Consider the following 18,837-nt stretch of genomic DNA (forward strand, 5'->3'; position numbering starts at 1 on the left):
TGCAGATCCTTCCTGGCATATCCCTTCTACACCCTCAAACATTAAATATTATTTATCCTCAGATTCTGTTGTTGACTCTTGTTTCTATACATACTGTCTGAATTCCTTGGTGAAAATTGCTATCTGTGTGTCGATTACTCTTAGTAACACCTCCTGCAGATCACTCCCGGTCTTTCTCTTGAGTGTCCCTATTTGGATGTACCAAAGGCTTGTCAAGGTCTGCATGACTGAATTCTCATCCTTATCCCACCCCCATGTTTGCTCCTGTGTTCCTTGCTTAGTGAATGGCTCTGCCCTTCGCCCAGGTCCCCTGACCGGAGCCTCGGGCTTCCTCTCAGCCTCCTCCTCCTCCTCCTTCCCCTACAACCACTCAAACTTCTATTTTTTTCTCCCTCTCTTTTAAAAATTGTCATAAAGTATACATAACATAAAAATGACCATTTTAACCATTTTTAAGTGTACAGTTCAAAGGCATAAAAGTACATTCACATTGTACAACCATCACACCATCCATCTCCAGAACCTTTTCATCTTCCCAAATAGAAACCCTGCCCCCATTAAATAATAACTCTCCATTTTCTCCTCCCACTAGCCCATGGCAACCACCACTCTACTTTATGTCTCTATGAATTTGATTACTTTAGGTACTTCATATAAGTAGAATCATACAATATTTGTCCTTTTGTATTTGGCTTAATTCATTTAGCATAATGTCTTCAAGCTTCATGCATCCTTTTTAAGGTTGGATAATATTCCATTGTATGGATAGACCACCTTTGTTTATCCACTCATCTGTCGATGGACACCTGGGTTGCTTCCACTTATTGGCTATCGTGAAAAGTGCGGCTACGAACACGGGTGTACAAATAACTGTTCGAGTCCCTGCTTTCAATTCTTTTTTTTTTTGGCGGTACACAGGCCTCTCACTGTTGTGACCTCTCCCATTGCGGAGCGCAGGCTCAGCAGCCATGGCTCACGGGCCCAGCCGCTCGGCGGCATGTGGCATCTTCCCGGACCGGGGCACGAACCCGCGTCCCCTGCAACGGCAGGCGGACTCTCAACCACTGCGCCACCAGGGAAGCCCTGCTTTCAATTCTTTTGGTTACATACTCAGAAGTGGAATTTTTGGATCATACGGTAATTCTATGTTTAATTCTTTGAAGAGCCACCATACTGTTTTCTGTACTGGGTGCTCCATTTTATTTTATTTTTTATAAATTTATTTAGTTTATTTATTTATTTTCGGCTGTGTTGGGTCTTTGTTGCTGCATGCGGGCTTTCTCTAGTTGCGGTGAGCGGGGGCTACTCTTCATTGCTGTGCTTAGGCTTCTCATTGCGATGGCTTCTCTTGTTGCTGAGCACGGGCTCTAGGCGCGCGGGCTCTAGAGCTCAGGCTCAGTAGTGGCGCCCGGGCTTAGTTGCTCTGCGGCATGTGGTATCTTCCTGGACCAGGGCTCGAACCCGTGTCCCCCTCATTGGCAGGCGGATTCTTAACCACTGCGCCACCAGGGAAGCCCTGGGTGCTCCATTTTAAATTCCCACCAGCAATGCACAAGGGTTCCAATTTCTCCACATCCTCACCAACACTTGTAATTTTTTGTGTTTTTGATAATAGCTACTCAAATGGGTGTGAAGTGGTGTCTCATCCTGGTTTTGATCTATTGTCTCTTGAAGTTTCAGATTTCTCTCTAAAGTCATTCATGAGCTCCCCACCAGTTCAGCTGGGTGGTGCCCCTCCGATCGGAGACGACGCCCCCCACCCTGCAGTGGTCCTGAGTCCTCTTCTCACCAGACCTCTGTGTGGCACCACCGCTTTCTTGTCTCCCTCTCTCGGTGGTCAGGGACCAGGTCCATCCTTGCTCACATCTGTAGCTCCAGTGTATTGCAAGGAGCCTGCAACTACGTTCAGAATAATGACTCGAGGACCCAGACATCAGCTCATGCTGCTCATTCTCCTGGGATGCCAAACCCCGCCCCCTTCCGTCTGTACATCCTCACAGTTGAAAGCAGGTGGTATTAGTATTAATATAGCCCCAACTGTAAAATTAGAGAAACCGACTTCCTTTATCCTCAGGGGGCATTTTTGAAAGTGGTTGATTGCATTTAACTCAAATTGGAATTTATATTTTGCTTCACCGGGGTACCTTGGGTAACAATTTCATTTCTGTAAAAAATTGATTGCAGAGGAAGCTGCATGTGCCAGGAGAACCCCAGGCCCATCCTTTTGATCGTGAGGGGAAGTCCACTCCCTCACCCTCCCATCCCTATCATGTTTTCAGTTCCCTCTTTGTGTTTCTCTGTTGAATTCGTGAACTTGCAAATCAGCTAGTTCTGGTGAAAGAGAGTTGGGAGGATGTCTGCCAAAGGGGCAGAGAAGATGTCCAGGGTGGCGATAAAAATGTTCAGCAGCTGGGGGGGAAGTGCTGGCCTTAGGGAGGGAGCCAGGGTCAGAGCGCTGTTCCCCACGGCGAGGTGTTAACCCGTGAGTCACTGGATTTGGGCAATGTCCATAGGGTCCTGGGAGGGTTCTTAAATGCTGAGTGGCTGAGGGCTTGGGCCAGTGGCCATTTATTAAGGGGGATGAAACTGTCCCAGCATATTAGGATTTGTTGTAGCCAGACCGATGCCTCTTGGCCGAAGGGGACCTCTGGCTGTTTTCAGAGGTATTTAATCTTTTTTTTTTTTTTAATGAATGAATTAATTCATTTTTGGCTGTGTTGGTTTTTTTGTTGTTGTTGCTGTGTGTGGGCTTTCTCTAGCCGCGGCGAGCAGGAGCTACTCTTTGTTCGGTGCAAGGGTTTCTCATTGCGGTGGCTTGTCTTTGTTGCAGAGCAGAGGCTCTAGGTGCGCGGGCTTCAGTAGTAGTTGTGGCTCACAGGCTGTAGAGCGCAGGCTCAGTAGTTGTGGCACGCGGGCTTAGTTGCTCCGCGGCACGTGGGATCTTCCCAGACCAGGGCTTGAACCCATGTCCCCTGCATTGGCAGGCAGATTCTTAACCACTGTGCCACCAGGAAAGTCCCAGGTATTTGATCTTGATGTCCTGTAAGTTAAGACTCAGACCTGGCCTCGGAGTTGTCAGTTTTGAGTTATTATCCAGCCTGTTGGTTCCATGGGTACTTTGCTTCGCTTCTGTCAGCATGAAAATGGCTCTTGCGCAGAGGATGGAGTACACCCCTAAAAGGAAACGGGACACAGGTTTTAGAAGTGGTGGAGAAAGTTCCCACTTGTTCATAAAGGAGGTGCCATAGCCCCTTGTGTCACGTGGGTGAAGGCCAGGTGTGCTCTGTTGAGGTGTTAGAGTTGGGAACTCAGCCCTCACATGATCACAGGGGCTGGACAGCTGACAGAGATGAGTGAATCGGGCTGGTGAAGGGTGCCAGGGAGTAGTGGCACCTGAGAGTCACCTGGCCCCTGCAGAGCAGGCTGGGATGTGTAGTCAGTCTGCGGATTCAGGTGGAAGAGAGGATAGATTTGGATGAGCAGCTAGCAGTCTGCCATGGTGGAGCTTTTCCTCTTCGCTGTAGAGTGGTCAGAGGCACCTCTTCATGGGGAGATTTGAATAGAGACCTAAGGAAGCGAAGGAATTAGCCATCCTGTTATTGGGGGAAGGAATCCCAGGCGGTTCAACAGGTTCAAAAGCATGTAGCAGTCAGTCTCTCGTTTGCTCTCAGGCTGACTCCCTGCCCTTGCCCTGCAAACTCTATTTCCCAGGTCCTCTTGCCCGTCATTTCAGTGGGAGGTGGTGATACGGTCAGCAGGTGAGAGGAAGAAGGGAGCTGGAATATTTCTTCCTCTCAGCCCTGCTTCAGGGGGCATCTCTAGCCATGGCTGTGCTTCCTTCATGGTCCTTGGAAGTCCCCTGTGGCTGCCGGTTGGGCCTTCCTCATCCCCCCACTTTCCTCCTAGGTGCCTCTGCCACAGTCCAGCTGTTGCCTGTAACCCTGGTTACACCGCCTGGGAACACCTTTTGTTCCTCTGGCTTTAGGGATGGATTAGCTTTCTGACGTCAGTTATCTCTGGGTCCCCTCGTTATCTCCTGTTTGGCTTTCTGGCTCTTCCAAAAGCTCTGTAACAGATGTCCTGTTTGAAATTCCTTCAGTGGCCTAGCTGCTGTGGTTTCTGTTCTCATGGCTGGGTGGGCCCTGAGGAGGAGCAGGCTTGGCTGGTTGGAGGAGCGGCCAGGAGGCCAGTGAGGCTGTTGCAGGGTGAGTGGCAGGGAGAGTGGGACGAGGTGAAGTGGAGAGGTAGTGGGGAGCCCAGTCACGTCCGGGCAGTAAGTGGTAAGGTATCCTCCTTTTCTTGCTTTATTTTTGTGATCTCCTTTCACCTCTACTAAGATAATTGGCATTTGTTCTGTAGAGTCAGTAGGGATGTTTAAGTTTAAATCTACTGAAGTCTTCCAAAGCATCTCAGATCATTGTGCATTTGTTCATTCTTTTTGTGTTTTATTTTGCGGTACGCAGGCCTGTCACTGCTGTGGCCTCTCCCGTTGCGGAGCACAGGCTCCGGACGCGCAGGCTCAGCGGCCACGGCTCACGGGCCCAGCCGCTCTGCAGCATGTGGCATCTTCCCAGACCGGGGCACGAACCCGTGTCTCCTGCATCGGCAGGCGGACTCTCAACCACTGCGCCACCAGGGAAGCCCTATTCATTCTTTATAAAAAAAAAATTTTATTGGGGTATAGTTGATTTACAATGTTGCTTTAGTTTCAGGTGTACAGCAAAATGGATCTATATTCATTCTTTAAAAATGTATCACGCTCCGGGACTTCCCTGGTGGTCCAGTGGCTAAGACTCCATGCTCCCAATGCAGGGGGCACAGGTTCGATCCCTAGTTGGGGAACTACATCCCACATGCCACAACTAAAAGATCCTGCATGCTGCAACTAAACATCCTGCAAGTGGCAACGAAGATCCTGTGTGCCACAACTAAGAACCAATGCAGCTAAATAAATAAATATTTTAAAAAAATGTATCCAGGTCTAAATTGTACATTTTAAAATGGTGAATTTTATATTAAGTGAATTTTACTACAATTAAAAAAAAACTGGAAGTGGCTAAGTTACCTTTATCTGGCAAGTTTTAGTTTTTTTTCTGAGTGAAGGGAGTTTAAAAACTAACTGAAAGGAAATTTAATAGCAGAGTTAATTTCAGTTGCAGAGAAATAAAGACAATTCCATCTTTACTTAAAAAATAGTATCAATGTAAAGTGATACAGCTGCTGTGGAAAATAATTTGATGGTTTTTCAAAAAGTTAAACATAGAATTACCAAACCATCCAGCAATTCCACTCCTAGATGCATACCTAAAAAAATTGAAAGCAGGGACTCAGATACTTGCACACAAATATTCATAGCAGCATTATTCACAAGAGCCAGAATGTAGAAACAACTCAAATGTCTATCAGCAGATGAATGGATAACAAAGTGTGGTATATACTATATATAATGGAATATTATTCAGCCATAAAGAGAAATGAAGTACTGCTACCTACTATAACATGGATGAACCTTAAAAACATGCTAAGTGAAATTAGCCAGTCTCAAAAGGTCACATGTTGCATGATTCCACTTATACGTAGAATCTAGAATAGTCAAATTTGCAGAGACAGTATGTGGAACAGAGGTTACCAGGGGGTGTGGGAGGGGAGGATGGGGGGGATTAGTGTTTAATGGCTATGAAGTTTCTGTTTGGGATGATGAAAAATTTCTGGAAATGGATAGTGGTGATAGTTGCACGACCTTGTGAATGTACTCCATGTTGCTGAATTATACACTGAAAAATGGTAAATTTTGTTATGTATGTTTTACTGCAATTGAAGAAAGCAAAAAAAAAAAAAAGTCCCAAGTTTACATACTTTGTACAAGTCTTAAGCCCCTGTATACAAGCCCCTGTGTTTAGTTCCAGGAGGCATCTTGTGGCTGGTTGGGCGATGGCCACGTGACAGAGCTACAGCCCCTTGTTGGAAACTCTGCTTTGCCACTGCATTTGTGTCTTGTAGTCGGGCTCATGCAGATTGGGGCATGACTGGGATTTGGGGGCACCTCTGCTCACCCAGGTCTCAGGCTGGAATATGGAAGCACTTGGTTTTGCCTTTTGTTCCTGGAATGGTTGATACGATGTATGGCTGATTCTGTTAGCTCCCTGCCTAGAATCCTTTCCCCTTTTCTTCTTTGGCTTAACAGAACCCTGATTTTGCTTGCGGCTGTGGGATGTCCTTCTCTAGGTCATGGCTTATGAGTGATTTAGCCAGTCTTGACATGTTCTCCACTCCCTTGTGCTTTTCTGGGGTAACTTATCCTTGCCTGAAAAAAGGGAGTGATAGAGCTGGCTTTATCTTTTTTAAAAAAATTATTTATTTATTTTTGGCTGCACTGCAGCATGCGGGATCTTAGTTCCCCGACCAGGGATCGAACCCGCGCCCCCTGCAGTGGAAGTGCAGAGTCCTAACCGCTGGACAACCATGGAATTCCCAAGAACTGACTTGTATCTTAACCTCTTTCTTCTGCTCCAATTGTGAATTTTAGGCCCAGAGTGTTGACAGTCCTCTGAGACAGCGAGGGTAGAGGGTAGAGATTCTGCCCATGACAGAGCCTTTGAACCAGCTGTCTACCTCCAGACTAAGTAATTAAGAAAAATAAGCCTTTCTTTGTTTACAAGGAGCCTAGCTCCTCGTAGTTGGGTTTTCTGTTTATTGTTGAGCAGTGCTTTTGTATGTGTGTTTATTTTTGAGGGATGCCATCACCCCTTGAATGTGTGCAGGCATTGCTCAGGGCCTGCCATGTTCTCCGCCCCCAAAATGGTTGTCAGATGGTTGAAGAACCCGCCCCAGCTCCCTGCATTAGGCTTCTTCTGGTGGCAGGTGACAGCCAAAGGGCGCTTACTGACTGAAGTAACCAAGAAACCTAGGGGTTGAGCTGGATCCAGTGGAGTAGCATCCCCGACATCTGTCCCTTGGTCTCTCCCAGCTCCGCTTCTCTCTGGGTTGGCATCTTTCCCAGGTGGGCCACTCTACCTGATAGGGGAAATGGACCCAGGAAGCGCCAGATTTACACGACAGTTATAGCTCCTACTTCTAGAATGGCGGTTGGCAAACTTCCTTAAGGAATCAGATAGTAAGTATTTTAGGCTTTGTGGGCCATAAGTTTCTGTAGCAACATCCCAGCTCTGCCTATGTAGCAGGAAAGCAGCCACAGATGACTTGTAAACAAATGGACATGACTGTGTTCCAGTAAAACTTTATTTACAGGGCTTCCCTTGTGGCGCAGTGGTTAAGAATCTGCCTGCCAATGCAGGGGACACGGGTTCTAGCACTGGTCCGGGAAGATCCCACATGCCGCGGAGCAACTAAGCCTGTGTGCCACAACGACTGAGCCTGCGCTCTAGAGCCCTCAAGCCACAACTGCTGAGCCTGCGTCCACACAGCTGAAGGCCGCGTGCCTAGAGCTCGTGCTCCACAGCAAGAGAAGCCACCGCCATGAGAAGCCCGTGCACCACAACGAAGAGCAGCCCCCGTTCGCCGCAACTAGAGAAAGTCTGTGCAGCATCGAAGACCCAACACAGCCAAAAATAAATTTAAAAAAACACAAAAGCTTTATTTACAAAAGGAGGCGTGGGGTTGCAGAATTTGGCCCTTGGGCCTTTGTTTGCTGACTTCAGTTCTGGAGGGAGACAAGGCTTCTCTTCTAGCAGTTCAGGCAGAAGTTGTGGGGAGGGCCCCGTGGTCCAGGGTGAGGCCAGTGAAGCACTCACTTCAGCCACAGAATTTCAGGGAACACCAAAAGCTCAGCGATCAAGATAAATACTATTTTCATGCAATATTTTAAAAACATCAAAATTAATACAGAAAAAAATCCATCACGCAAAGGTCATGCAAAAGTTGCACAAAATATCAAACAGGACCAGGATGAGGGGGTGCTGAGTGAGGCAAGTTGAGGCGCCCGCCCTGCTGTGGCCAGGTGGTTGACCAGCTTGGGTTACCTGCCCACCCCTGTGGGAGGGTTTGGTAGTGCTAAAAGCAACGTTACAGGGAACCAAATGGAACACGGTTCCCCTAGGAAAGAGGGATGCAGCTGCCAGAAGAAAGGGAAAGGGATGCCGTTTGCCTGCCTTGGTACTAAGCACTTCATATGCATGCTTTATTGTCTCATTTTTTTTTTTTCCCTCTTAGCAAACCTCAAAGGCAGGTAGCTGTCCCCATTTTGCAGATGAGGAAAATGAAGGACAAACTATGTTGCCGAAGGTCACGCAATGCCTGAACTAGAATTCGTGCCAGGGATTTTGCCCTCCGAAGTATGCATTCTTGAATTCTTGGCATCGATCAAAGTTGAGGCCTGTTAGAAGCTTTGCCAAAGGCCCCGTGCTTTCATCATCCTCTGTCAGCAGGTACCCCTAGGTAGCTCACCTCAGTGCCCCCTTCTTGGCTCTTGTTCTTGTCGGCAGATGGCTTTAAGGAGTTTGGGGAACCAGAAGCCCTCACCCACATTTGGAATCAGCCTCCGGTTTAAAGCAACAAGAGATCAGTGTATATTCCCAAATTAAATTACGGACACTGCAAGTGTTAAGTGGCAGGTGAGCTGCGCTTTAAATAGACCACGTTAATTCTGCCAGTGGAAGCAGAGCCCTGCTGGGATAATAATGATCATCTGCAGCATCACTCGGGCAAGCTTTAGAAGGATTCTGTATCGGTTAAGCAATTTGCGAAACTGAAAGGTGAAAACACACTTTGAGGTGTTTCATGTGTGCTCAGGGTCAGAGCGAGGTGACTGCAGTTTTCAGGAAAGACAATGCAGGTGAGAGTCACTTGATTGGAATCGTGATGGATGTACTTATGGTTGTCTGGTGGGTTACAAAACAAGTTTTTGGCTGGTCAGCCGGCCGGCGCAGAGTGGTACTCTCACCGAATTCTGAGAGAGGCTTCCAGTAGAAAGAAGGCTGTTTGCACTTGTGCGGTTTGGGCTGATCTAATGGGTTTCGGAAGGGAGTTAGTTTGGCTTTTAGGGATTGAGACGGAAGGTATTCTGAGTAAACTGCCCTGCTGGTGGTTTTACCAGTTGTTCCTGAGATGTTTATTCTAAGTGATCTCAGAGGTTGACTTGATACACAGATGCATACACACACTCATAAGTACATACACATTTAGATGCTCTTAACAGAAGAAGGAAAAGAGGAAACAATATGAATGCTCTTGGATAAGAAGATAGTTATTTAGCAAACAGTGGTTGGTCATCATGGGCTGGACGTCATGCTCAGTGTTCTACCCCCCTTTTCTCCAGTTACCCTAGTAACCCTAGGTGATTCTGCACTTTAGGGCTTACTTTAAGGGAGAGGAGTCTGAAGCTTAGCATGGTTGAGGGGACCTGCCCAGGGTCCTTCCGCTGAAGACCTCCTCACCTGTTGTCCTGCCTTCTAGACTGGAAGCTTGTTAGGAACGAGTCCTTCTTGTCTACCTGGCAACCCATAGCCTCGCCCAGCTTGTGGCTACTGGGAAGAATGCAGTCTGTGCTACTTGAGCTGAAATGCAATCTTAGAGTGAGCTTATTAACTTGCTGTCCAGTTTATGGAGATGTGTGTATTCACATCCTTCTGGAAGGAAGTTTCAAATCTCTTGTCCCCTTCTCAGAGGGGTCTGAACCTATTTAGCTCCTGGATTAGAATCCCCGTCTGGCAGCAGAGACTCAGCAGTTTCCCCCTCGGAATATCGAGCAGTTGTGAACATGATCCTTTTCAAGGAGGCAGAGCGCCCCTCACTTTGCAAGGCAGTGTGATGAAGTGGTTTGCAGGGAGACAGCTCTGAGGTCCCTTTCTGCTGTACCACTTATAACCGTGTGTCACTGGGCCAGTTACTTCACTTGTCTGAACCTCAGCCTTGTCTTTGACATGGAGACGGCCTTGGTTGTGAGGACTGAGGTCGGATGGAAAGTGTTGGGTGCAATGGCTGGCACGTAGTTAATGCTCAATAAGTAGTAGCGGCTATCGCTGTTGTTACCGTTATTATTGGCAGCATTGAGAAGTGTTGATGAACTATCCTTAAGTAAAGAAGGTTGGTTTCAAAATTAGGTATACACTAGAATTACACCTGTGAAAAACATCTGTGTGCATGTGGACAAAAAAAGCAGGATGTGAGGCAACACGATGACTATTTTATGGATAAAAACAAACTTCTTAGCTTTCCTTAAAGCCTTAAATCTGCTCAGACCTATGGAAATATCCCCTAAGGAACTAGAAACAAGGACAGTGAGTTATGTACAGGGATGTTCAAAGCATTATACAGGGAAAACTGGCATTATATTATGTTCCCAGCAGTCCTGAAATAAATTGTGTTTAACTGGGGAGCTATCAAAGATCATGTTCTCAGAGATCTTTACATGTTACAGGAAAATGTTCATGATCTAGACAAGAAAAGAAACAAGTCAGGATACAAAGCTACGTGTGTGTGTATTTATATATACACACATACATATACATATACATATACATATACAACACACAATGTGATGTTGTATTAATTTCTTATGGCTGCTCTAACAAATTACCACAAAGTTTGTGGCTTAAAACAGCACAAACTAATTTTCTTATAGTTATGGAGGGCAGAAGGCCAAAGTCAGTTTCACTGGGCTAAAGTCAAGGTGATGGCAGGGCTGGTTCCTTCTGGAGGCTCCAGGACAGGATCCGTTCCTTGCCTCGTCCGGCTTCTGGTGGCTTCTGGCATTCCTTGGCTGTGGCCACATCACTCCAGGCTCTGCTTCCCTGGTCATGGCACTGCCTTCTCTTCTGCATCAGCTCTCCTTCCCCCTTACTCTTTTAAAGACACTTGTGATTATGTCAGGCCCCCAGAGACTACCCAGGATAATCTCCCCGTTTCAAGATCCTTACAGGGGTCATTCCGCTGTAAGGATACACCTGCACACCTGTAATGACATGACCTGTCACACCTGAAAAGTGTCTTTTGCTGTAAAAGGTAACATGCACAGGTTCCAGGGAGTAGGATATGGTTCTCTTTGGGGGTCATAATTCAGCTATCACAGATGTCAATTTTGTATAAAAAAGCAAAGTGCAGGCAAAAAGACTGACTTGAAAATGTTAGTGTTGGTCACTTCTGGATGGTGGATGGGGGGTTCATTTTTATTTTCAATATACTCTTGGGTATCTTCCTTTTTGGTGCTAAGAAGTAACTCTTTTACAACCCTCAAAACTGCCCATGGACATATATACAATTTTTTTTTCTTGATATTCTTCTCCATTACGGTAAATCAACTACACTTCAATAAAAAAAAAAAAAAAACAAAAACTGCCCAAGGGTGTTCCTCTTCAAATGATGCACATCCCACAGCGTGGTCCCACTGTCTCCACAGAGGCCGTGTTCTGGTTCTACGTGAAGGAGGTCCTCAGCAAGCATGAGCTGCAGCGCTTCTACGCCTTGCGCCACATCGCCTCGGACGTGGGCCGCGGCCGCGCCTGGCTGCGCTGCGCCCTCAACGAACACTCCCTGGAGCGCTACCTACACATGCTCCTGGCCGACCACAGCAGGCTCAGGTACCCCAGAGGGGCTTGGGGAGGGGGTGCGCCGAGGGGTGACCATCGTAGTATCTGCCCGCCTGCATCTGGGGCGGCTGGGTTCCCCTCTTCCAGCCCCAGCTTGTCCAGCTGTGCTGTGGGGACAGTCGACCAGAGACTAAACGAGGATGCCTGTAAAGGGCTCCCTCTGCATGACAGCTGCATGCAGCAAGCACTCAATAGATGCTTGTTATTATTAAGGCCTGGGGTGTGGAGAGAGCTGTTGTCTTAGGCCACAGCCTGCGCCCCACTTGCTGGAGTCTTAATCTGGGTTTCTTTCGGATTCAGAATTTCTTTCTCTTTAGATTGTTGGTGTTCAGTGCCCAGTTTCATGTTGTGTCTCACGTTGCGTGCTGCGTACTGTACAGCTCCTTCTGGTTTTTTTGAGGTTAATCAACCCCAAACTGATGGAAAGAAATAGGGAAGTTTTAAGTTGGGGAGAGAAGTCATTTGTTATTATAAAACAACATCTCGTTTTATTTTGTTTTCTTTTTTTCTTGATCATAAAGTTCACTCTGTCAGTTAGTATAGGCCAGGTTATGCTGCCATAACAAGCATCGTATAAAACTCATTGGCTTGAGACAGCCGAGTTCCTTTCTTCCCCCTGCTGCATGTCTGTCATGGGTGGGAGGTCTCATCTCGGGGACCCAGGCTGACAGAGGCTCCGTCTCTACATATGCTTTCCTGATTGCCAAGGCAGGACAAGGGGCTGTGGCTGAGCGAAGCTCTGGCTCTTAAAGCCTCTGCCTGCCGTGATGCTCACACCCACTCATATTTCATTGGCCAGCAAGTTACACGGCCACAGGCAAGCTCAGCAGGGTGGGTGAGGTATGGTTATCCCACAGCCATGGGGAGATGGCACTGAATGTGCAACAGCGATAGTACAGTCAGCCATCTTCTCTTCAGAAACATTTGACGATGCTGTAGAACCCTCTGGGACAAAACTTAAATCACTCATAAATTACACAGACATAACTCTGCTAACATGTTGGTATTTTTTCTGTCATTTTGCTTGTATGCTGGTGTTTGTGACCTCTTTCTCCTCTCCCTGTCTTCCTCTCCCTGTCCCTTTCTCTCTCTCTCTGTTATTTTCCCTCTGAGAAGGGTGGACTAGACATGTTATTTTGTGTCACCTGATGATGCAAAGGGGAAGTGATCAATTCTGCCCTGGTCCCTTGAATAACTTCCACATCAGCCCAGATCCTCAACATTGAAATGTCATTTAATTCATTAAGCTGGCATTTCCTTAGTGCCGTGATGCATTTCCGTGATTTCATATCTTGCTGTGCATTCCCTGGCTCAAGTCTCCGCTTCTGTTTCTTCTGTTGCTTGTGGTCACCTCTCTACCAGTAGTTTGTTAGGTGTTCTGGGATTGTGCACTAAGGCTGTTAAAGATACCCTTGAAGTTCTCCTATTGATGTTGCTTATGGTACCTTGTCCAGTTGTGTGTTCGAATCCTGTGGATATGAAGTGGTAGGGATGGGGGCCAGAACGCCTGGCATCGGCTGTTACCTGTGTGCCGGGTCTGAGTTGGGAGGCTGTGAATGTCTGTGTGTACATCTGAGCATTAACCAGCTTTCATTAAGGAGAACATACGCATGTTTCTTATAATAGTGTGTGTGTGTGTGTGTGTGTGTGTGTGTGTGTGTGTGTGTGTGTGTGAAGCTCTTTCCAGCAGATCATTTACAAGTGCAGTCTGCCCTCTCTATCCCCAGGTTCTGCATCTGTGGTCTCAGCCAACCGTAGATTGAGTACCGTGTTTAAGATTTGTGGTTGTAGAATCTGCAGATTTGGAGAGCCAGTTGTACTACACTATTTTATATAAGCATCTGCAAATTTTGTATCCGAAGTGGGTCCGGGAACCAATCCCCCATGGACACCAAGGGATAGGTGTAGTTCAGAGTTGTTCCCTCATTGTCAAGGTTGAATGTAACAGTGAGCAGTTGAAATGAATCAGCTGTTAAGAATCAAAGTTGAACTTACCTGAATCACTAGCCACTCTAACTTGATGTGGGAAAACCAGATTCATTTACATGCGTGAAAACTGGCTCCAATTTGTAAACAATCACAAATTTGGGAATCCGAGGTCTGGTTGCAGTGCCAGCTTTGAACACGTAGTCTGTGCTTCCACTGACATTTTTGCCAGGTTGAGTAGGTTGAAAATGATGTGTTTCTTTTCTCTTTCTGTTAGTTGTATTCAGTCGCTTCAGCAGTTATGTATCCGGTCTCTTGATGAGCTCCAGGTCACCTGTCACTGACTGCGCTTCAGTGAAATTGGGTTTTGACTCCGTTAGTTTAGAGTTCTCTGACCTGGCGGGGAAGTCTGGGGGGGGTGAGGGTATTTGCTTGTTAGTGCTTAACGGCGGGGTCGGATAAAGAGCTGGGAAATGAGGCTGGGAGACCTGCTTTGGAGCCCTGGCTGTACCATTTATTGCTGAATGACCTTGAACAATGGAATGACCTGTAGGCCTTTCTGTCCCCCTCCTCCCCCATTGCTGTTTAGATTTGTGGGCCTTTTTAGCTTCCCAGCCCTTTCCAGGAGTAACTTGGGCTTTTGGGCTGCAGCCCAAGCTGGTGTTATATACAAATGCCCTGGTTGATGGAGCCATGGAACTATAATTTCTTACTGAAATTGTGGCTTCTTGTATTAACCCAATCAGAGGGGCCCTGTGGGCCAGCTTGGATCTCCTGTCTGTCTCTTAGAGACATAGCTTGAGTGGAAGTCACCCCTCTGTTTGTCCCCTCCTCCTTTTCTGCTTCAGAAATACCACGTGTACACCTCATGCCTATCTCAGTACTTTCAAGCTCAGGGGACTCTAAAGATCTCAGGGGACCAGTGAGGAAGTTGTAGGATATATGCGCTCAATCCTTTGTTTATAACCAGAAGCCTCAGCCCAGCAGAGACCTCGTATATCCACTCTGGGATAACCAGGCGTGGATTTTCCAGGGAGCCATATGTGGGAATTGTTTGGCTGACAGATGCTGAAAACCACTGTTCAGAGTTTTTCCCCCTCTGTTTTCCATTTTGCAGCACTTTTTATGAAGACTGGGCTTTTGTGATGGATGAAGAAAGGTCTAGCATGCTTCCTACCATGGCAGCTGGTAAGCCTGGCCAGGGCCAAGGGCGGGGGCTCCTGTGAAGCTTGGTGAGCAGAAGAGGCTGCCTGGGAGTGAATTTATAACTCCAAGGGATGCTCTGGTTTTCCCTGTCCTCACCGAATTAATAATGAGTCACTTGCCACTGTCTTCCTTTAGTGGTGATGAGCAACTGAGTCCATTTATCTAGAATTTGATACCCTGGCTGGGAAAGCATGGGTTTGAGGGCTTTTGGCCGTGGCTTTGCAAGCGTAATATAAAGATCCAGGGAACTGGGGGAGGAGACCTGCCTTTGAAGCCTGGCTCTGCCCCTGTCTGGCAGGTGGCCTGGGGCAGATCCTGTGAGCTTTTTTACCTTTACTTTTCTCTCCTGTGACCTGGGAATCCTGATAGCATGGCAGTCACCTGTATAGGGCTGTGAGAGAATGAGATGTGAGAAAGAGTCAAGTACATGATTTGTTACCATGAAAGCCCTGCACTGATGCTAGTTGATGAATTGTTAAATTGTTTAACATTTGACTGTCACTCAAAGGGTAAAGTGGGTAACTTGCTTCTTTCTTCCACATCCTTTGTTGCCTCCTTTTTCTCTCTTCCCTCAAAGTTTACACTGAGTCCCACCTACTGAGAGTTATGTTAGGCTTGTCCATTGATGAGGAAAAGTCAGGTGACCATGATGTCCTGTGTGGGCCATAGGAGACCAGGGCAAGTTTTTGCCTAAAGTGATAATGGTAATGATATTGGTACACATTTTTTGATTGCTTACTGAGCTGTTTTCGATGGGTGATGGTCTTTAATACTCTGTAAGGGATGCTGCTGTCCCCCTATTATAGATAAGGAAACTGAAGCTCAGAGGTCATGAATGGCTTGACCAAGGTCTCAGAGCATGTAAGTGGCAGTGCTGGAATTCAACCCAGGCAGTCCGACCCCAGAACTTACTCCTTAACCTCCCCATGGTTGACTTCTTATTTGCATTTGTCTTCCTGATGGATAGGGAGAGAATTTGGAAAGACTCAACTCCAGTGATAGCGGGTATCTCCTGACCCCAGTTTTGTGGGTGGTTTTTATCACCATTTGAGACGAGTGTGTACCCTCTTGTGTACTATAACGTCTGCAGCTTGTTTATTGTGTTGGAGTGTGACTGTTGAACACAGTCACACACACACAGACACACCAGGCTTTTCCCTTTTGGGGGGCAGGTCTGAACTCCATACTCTTCGCGATTAACATCGACAACAAGGATTTAAACGGGCAGAGTAAGTTTGCTCCCACCGTCTCAGACCTCTTGAAGGAATCCACGCAGAATGTGACATCCTTGCTGAAGGAATCCACTCAAGGAGTGAGCAGCCTTTTCAGGGAGATCACGGCATCCTCGGCTGTCTCCATCCTCATCAGGCCTGAGCAGGAGACCGACCCCCTGCCCGTCGTGTCCAAGCACATCAGTGCCGGTGAGCGAGAACGGGGGGAGGACAGAGGGTCGGGTGAGGATGACAGATTGCGTCATCTGAAAGTGCCAAGGGGAGTGAAATCTGATGCACTCGTATTTTCAGTTCATGTTTGTGTTTATCTTTTTTTTTGGCTGCACTGTGTGGCATGCAGGGTCTTAGTTCCCTGACCCGGGATTGAACCTGTGCCCCCTGCAGTGAAAGCATGGAGTCCTAACCACTGGGCCATCAGGGAAGTCCCCAGGTGGTTATCTTCCTTACCCTTATTCACTTGGAAAGGGATCTGAGGGCCTTCCTGAGATGTGAAGATGATAGGGTAACCAAGCCAACAGCTCAGTCAGAGCAACCGAAAGGGAGGGTGTGATGGTCACGTGAAGCCAGAGGAAGTTGATCTTCACTCCTTTATTCCTTCATCCATTCATTTCTTTAATTATCCTTCTGATAAGTGGGGTGAAAGCCCAGCTCAGGGTGCTATGGAGAATGTGTACTGTTGGGGGGATGACATTTAAGTGGAGGCTGGGGGGAAGGGAGGAGTTGGTCTGCTTTGACTCCAGGCTGTGAGGAGGCAGAGGAAAGTTGATTCAGTTCTGATCAACTTTGTGAGAAGTTTACAATACCCCTTGAACTTTCTGGGGCATCCGGAATGTTGCAAGAGCACAATTGGAAATTTGGGGTATAAGGGCGTAATCCTGGTATTCTCAAATCCCTTAAACAAAGCAGTAATCACGGTCATCCCTTTGGAATTATTAATGATGGTGAAGACTCAGAGTCCCATGGGGTCTTCGGTGCACACCGGCTTTATCTGTCTTGCCCTCTCTTTCTCGAGCAGAGACCCCACGCGAGTGACATAGAAACAGGACTGTTGATAACTTTGTGTACCAGAGATGCCGGAATTGGCATACCCAAAGGAGTATCTTGGGACTTGGCCTGGCAGTCCAGTAGTTAAGACTCCGTGCTTCCGCTGCAGGGGGTGCGGGTTTGATCCCTGGTCGGGGAACTAGGATCCAGCATGCCACGCAGCATGGACAAACAACAACAACAAAAAACCCCCCAAAAAACTGGCCAAAGGAGTAGCTTTTCTATCTATTTTGGGAACCCGCTTTTGACACTGTCGCAGAGTTGGGACACACTGGTGAAGCATCATCATGTCACACCGTGGTTTAGACGGATTTAACTTTTTGGAATCGGCTCCAAAGTGCCTCACACCCAAGGTTGATGATTAAGATGGGTGAACAAACTGGCTCATCTAAGTGCTGGTCACCAAGGCAGTCTTGACTTCTGTTTCAGTTAGCCTTTGCTGTGTAACAGCTCCAAAATGTAGTGGCTTAAAACAAACAACCACAATTTATTATTTTTTTTATGATTCTGTGGGTGGGCAGGATGGTTCTTCTGGTGGTTTCACCTGGACTCCCTCATGGGGCTTCATTCAGCTGGTGACTGAGCTGGAAGATTCAAGATGGCCCCACTCATGCATCTGGAGTTGGTGCTGACTCTTGGCTGGGGCATCTCAGTTTCCCTCCACACGGTCTCTCATCCTCCAGTAAGCTAGACCAGCTTCTTCCATGGTCATTTCAGGGCAGCATTCCATGAGGGTAATGCCTAGGCTCTAGAACTCATACACTGTTATTTCTGCCACATTCTGTTCTTAAAAGCAGAGCACTAAGTCAGCCTAGATTCCAGAGGGTGGGGAAATAGATAGCACCCTTGATGGGGGACAGCAAAGCCCCACTGTAAAGGGGCATCGTGCTGGGCTGGGAGGAATTGTGGCTGTTAAACAGTCGACTACAATCACCAAACTGATTTTCTTGGTCTCATCTCCCAGCCATGAGAGTATCTTCCAAAGATACTTCCATTTGATACAATACAAATCATTTCAATAATGATTCACCCTTTTAATCAAAGTGCTTGGAAGGATTGCTTAGAAGGAATGATTGTAATATATGCTCTATGGCGTATATGTTCACATCAGAAGTAGAGGCTCACATCCATTTTGCTTGGTCTCCCGTAGACAAACTTTTTTTTCCAAGGGTTAAAAGAAATCTGAGTTTATCTCAGATTTATTTTTTAGTAGAATAGTAGAGATTTTCCACAGTCTAGAAGCAGGATGGCTCCATCATCGCTTTACCTTGCCTGATTTTTCTTATCTCATATCTTTTGCCAGATGCCAGATGTAAAAGGGAGAGGAAGAAGAAAAAGAAGGTGACTAACATCATCTCGTTTGATGATGAGGAAGACGAGCAGAGCTCCGGGGATGTTTTCAAGAAGATCCCTGGGGCGGGGGAAAGCTCAGAGGAGAACTCCGACCGCTCCTCGGTCAATGTCATGACGGCCTTTGAAAGCCCCTTTGGGCCAAATTCCAACGGAAGTCAGAGCAGCAACTCATGGAAAATCGATTCCCTTTCTTTGAATGGGGAGTTTGGGTACCAGAAGCTGGATGTGAAAAGCATCGATGATGAAGACGTGGATGAGAATGAGGACGACGTGTATGGGAGCACACCTGGAAAGAAGTGCCCGGGCCACTCAGAGTCGCCGGAGAAGTAAGTTCTGCTTGAGCTGCTGAGGACGGGCAGCTGGCTCTTTCTGTAGTATTGGGTGAAATTAGACTGCAAGTTTTCTGTTTGTCTGGGGCATCATTCATTCTTCAGATCTTGATTTCAGACGAAGGAGCATGAGGTTGCTCCACTCCTGAGAACTAAGGGGAAGGGAGCATATATACTCTGAAGGTACTTACTGCAAAGCTGGTG

General features: G+C 47.1%; 1 protein-coding gene across 3 annotated transcripts in view; it reads left to right on the plus strand.

Annotated features, from left to right (window-relative positions):
* The window catches only part of SNX29 (sorting nexin 29), a 545,210-nt gene that overhangs the window by 50,573 nt on the left and 475,800 nt on the right, over positions 1-18,837 (plus strand). For all 3 annotated transcript variants that reach the window (XR_010836418.1, XM_067012531.1, XM_059038667.2), the window contains exons 5-8: positions 11,354-11,534; positions 14,587-14,657; positions 15,848-16,096; positions 18,255-18,630. Coding sequence is in view for 2 of the 3 variants with exons in the window: in XM_067012531.1 (XP_066868632.1) it covers positions 11,354-11,534; positions 14,587-14,657; positions 15,848-16,096; positions 18,255-18,630 (877 nt within the window). In the remaining variant the exon portion in view is untranslated. The remainder of the gene's footprint in view (positions 1-11,353; positions 11,535-14,586; positions 14,658-15,847; positions 16,097-18,254; positions 18,631-18,837) is intronic.

This window comes from Kogia breviceps, chromosome 14, assembly GCF_026419965.1.
Source record: "Kogia breviceps isolate mKogBre1 chromosome 14, mKogBre1 haplotype 1, whole genome shotgun sequence".
In the NCBI taxonomy this organism is placed as follows: domain Eukaryota; kingdom Metazoa; phylum Chordata; class Mammalia; order Artiodactyla; family Physeteridae; genus Kogia; species Kogia breviceps.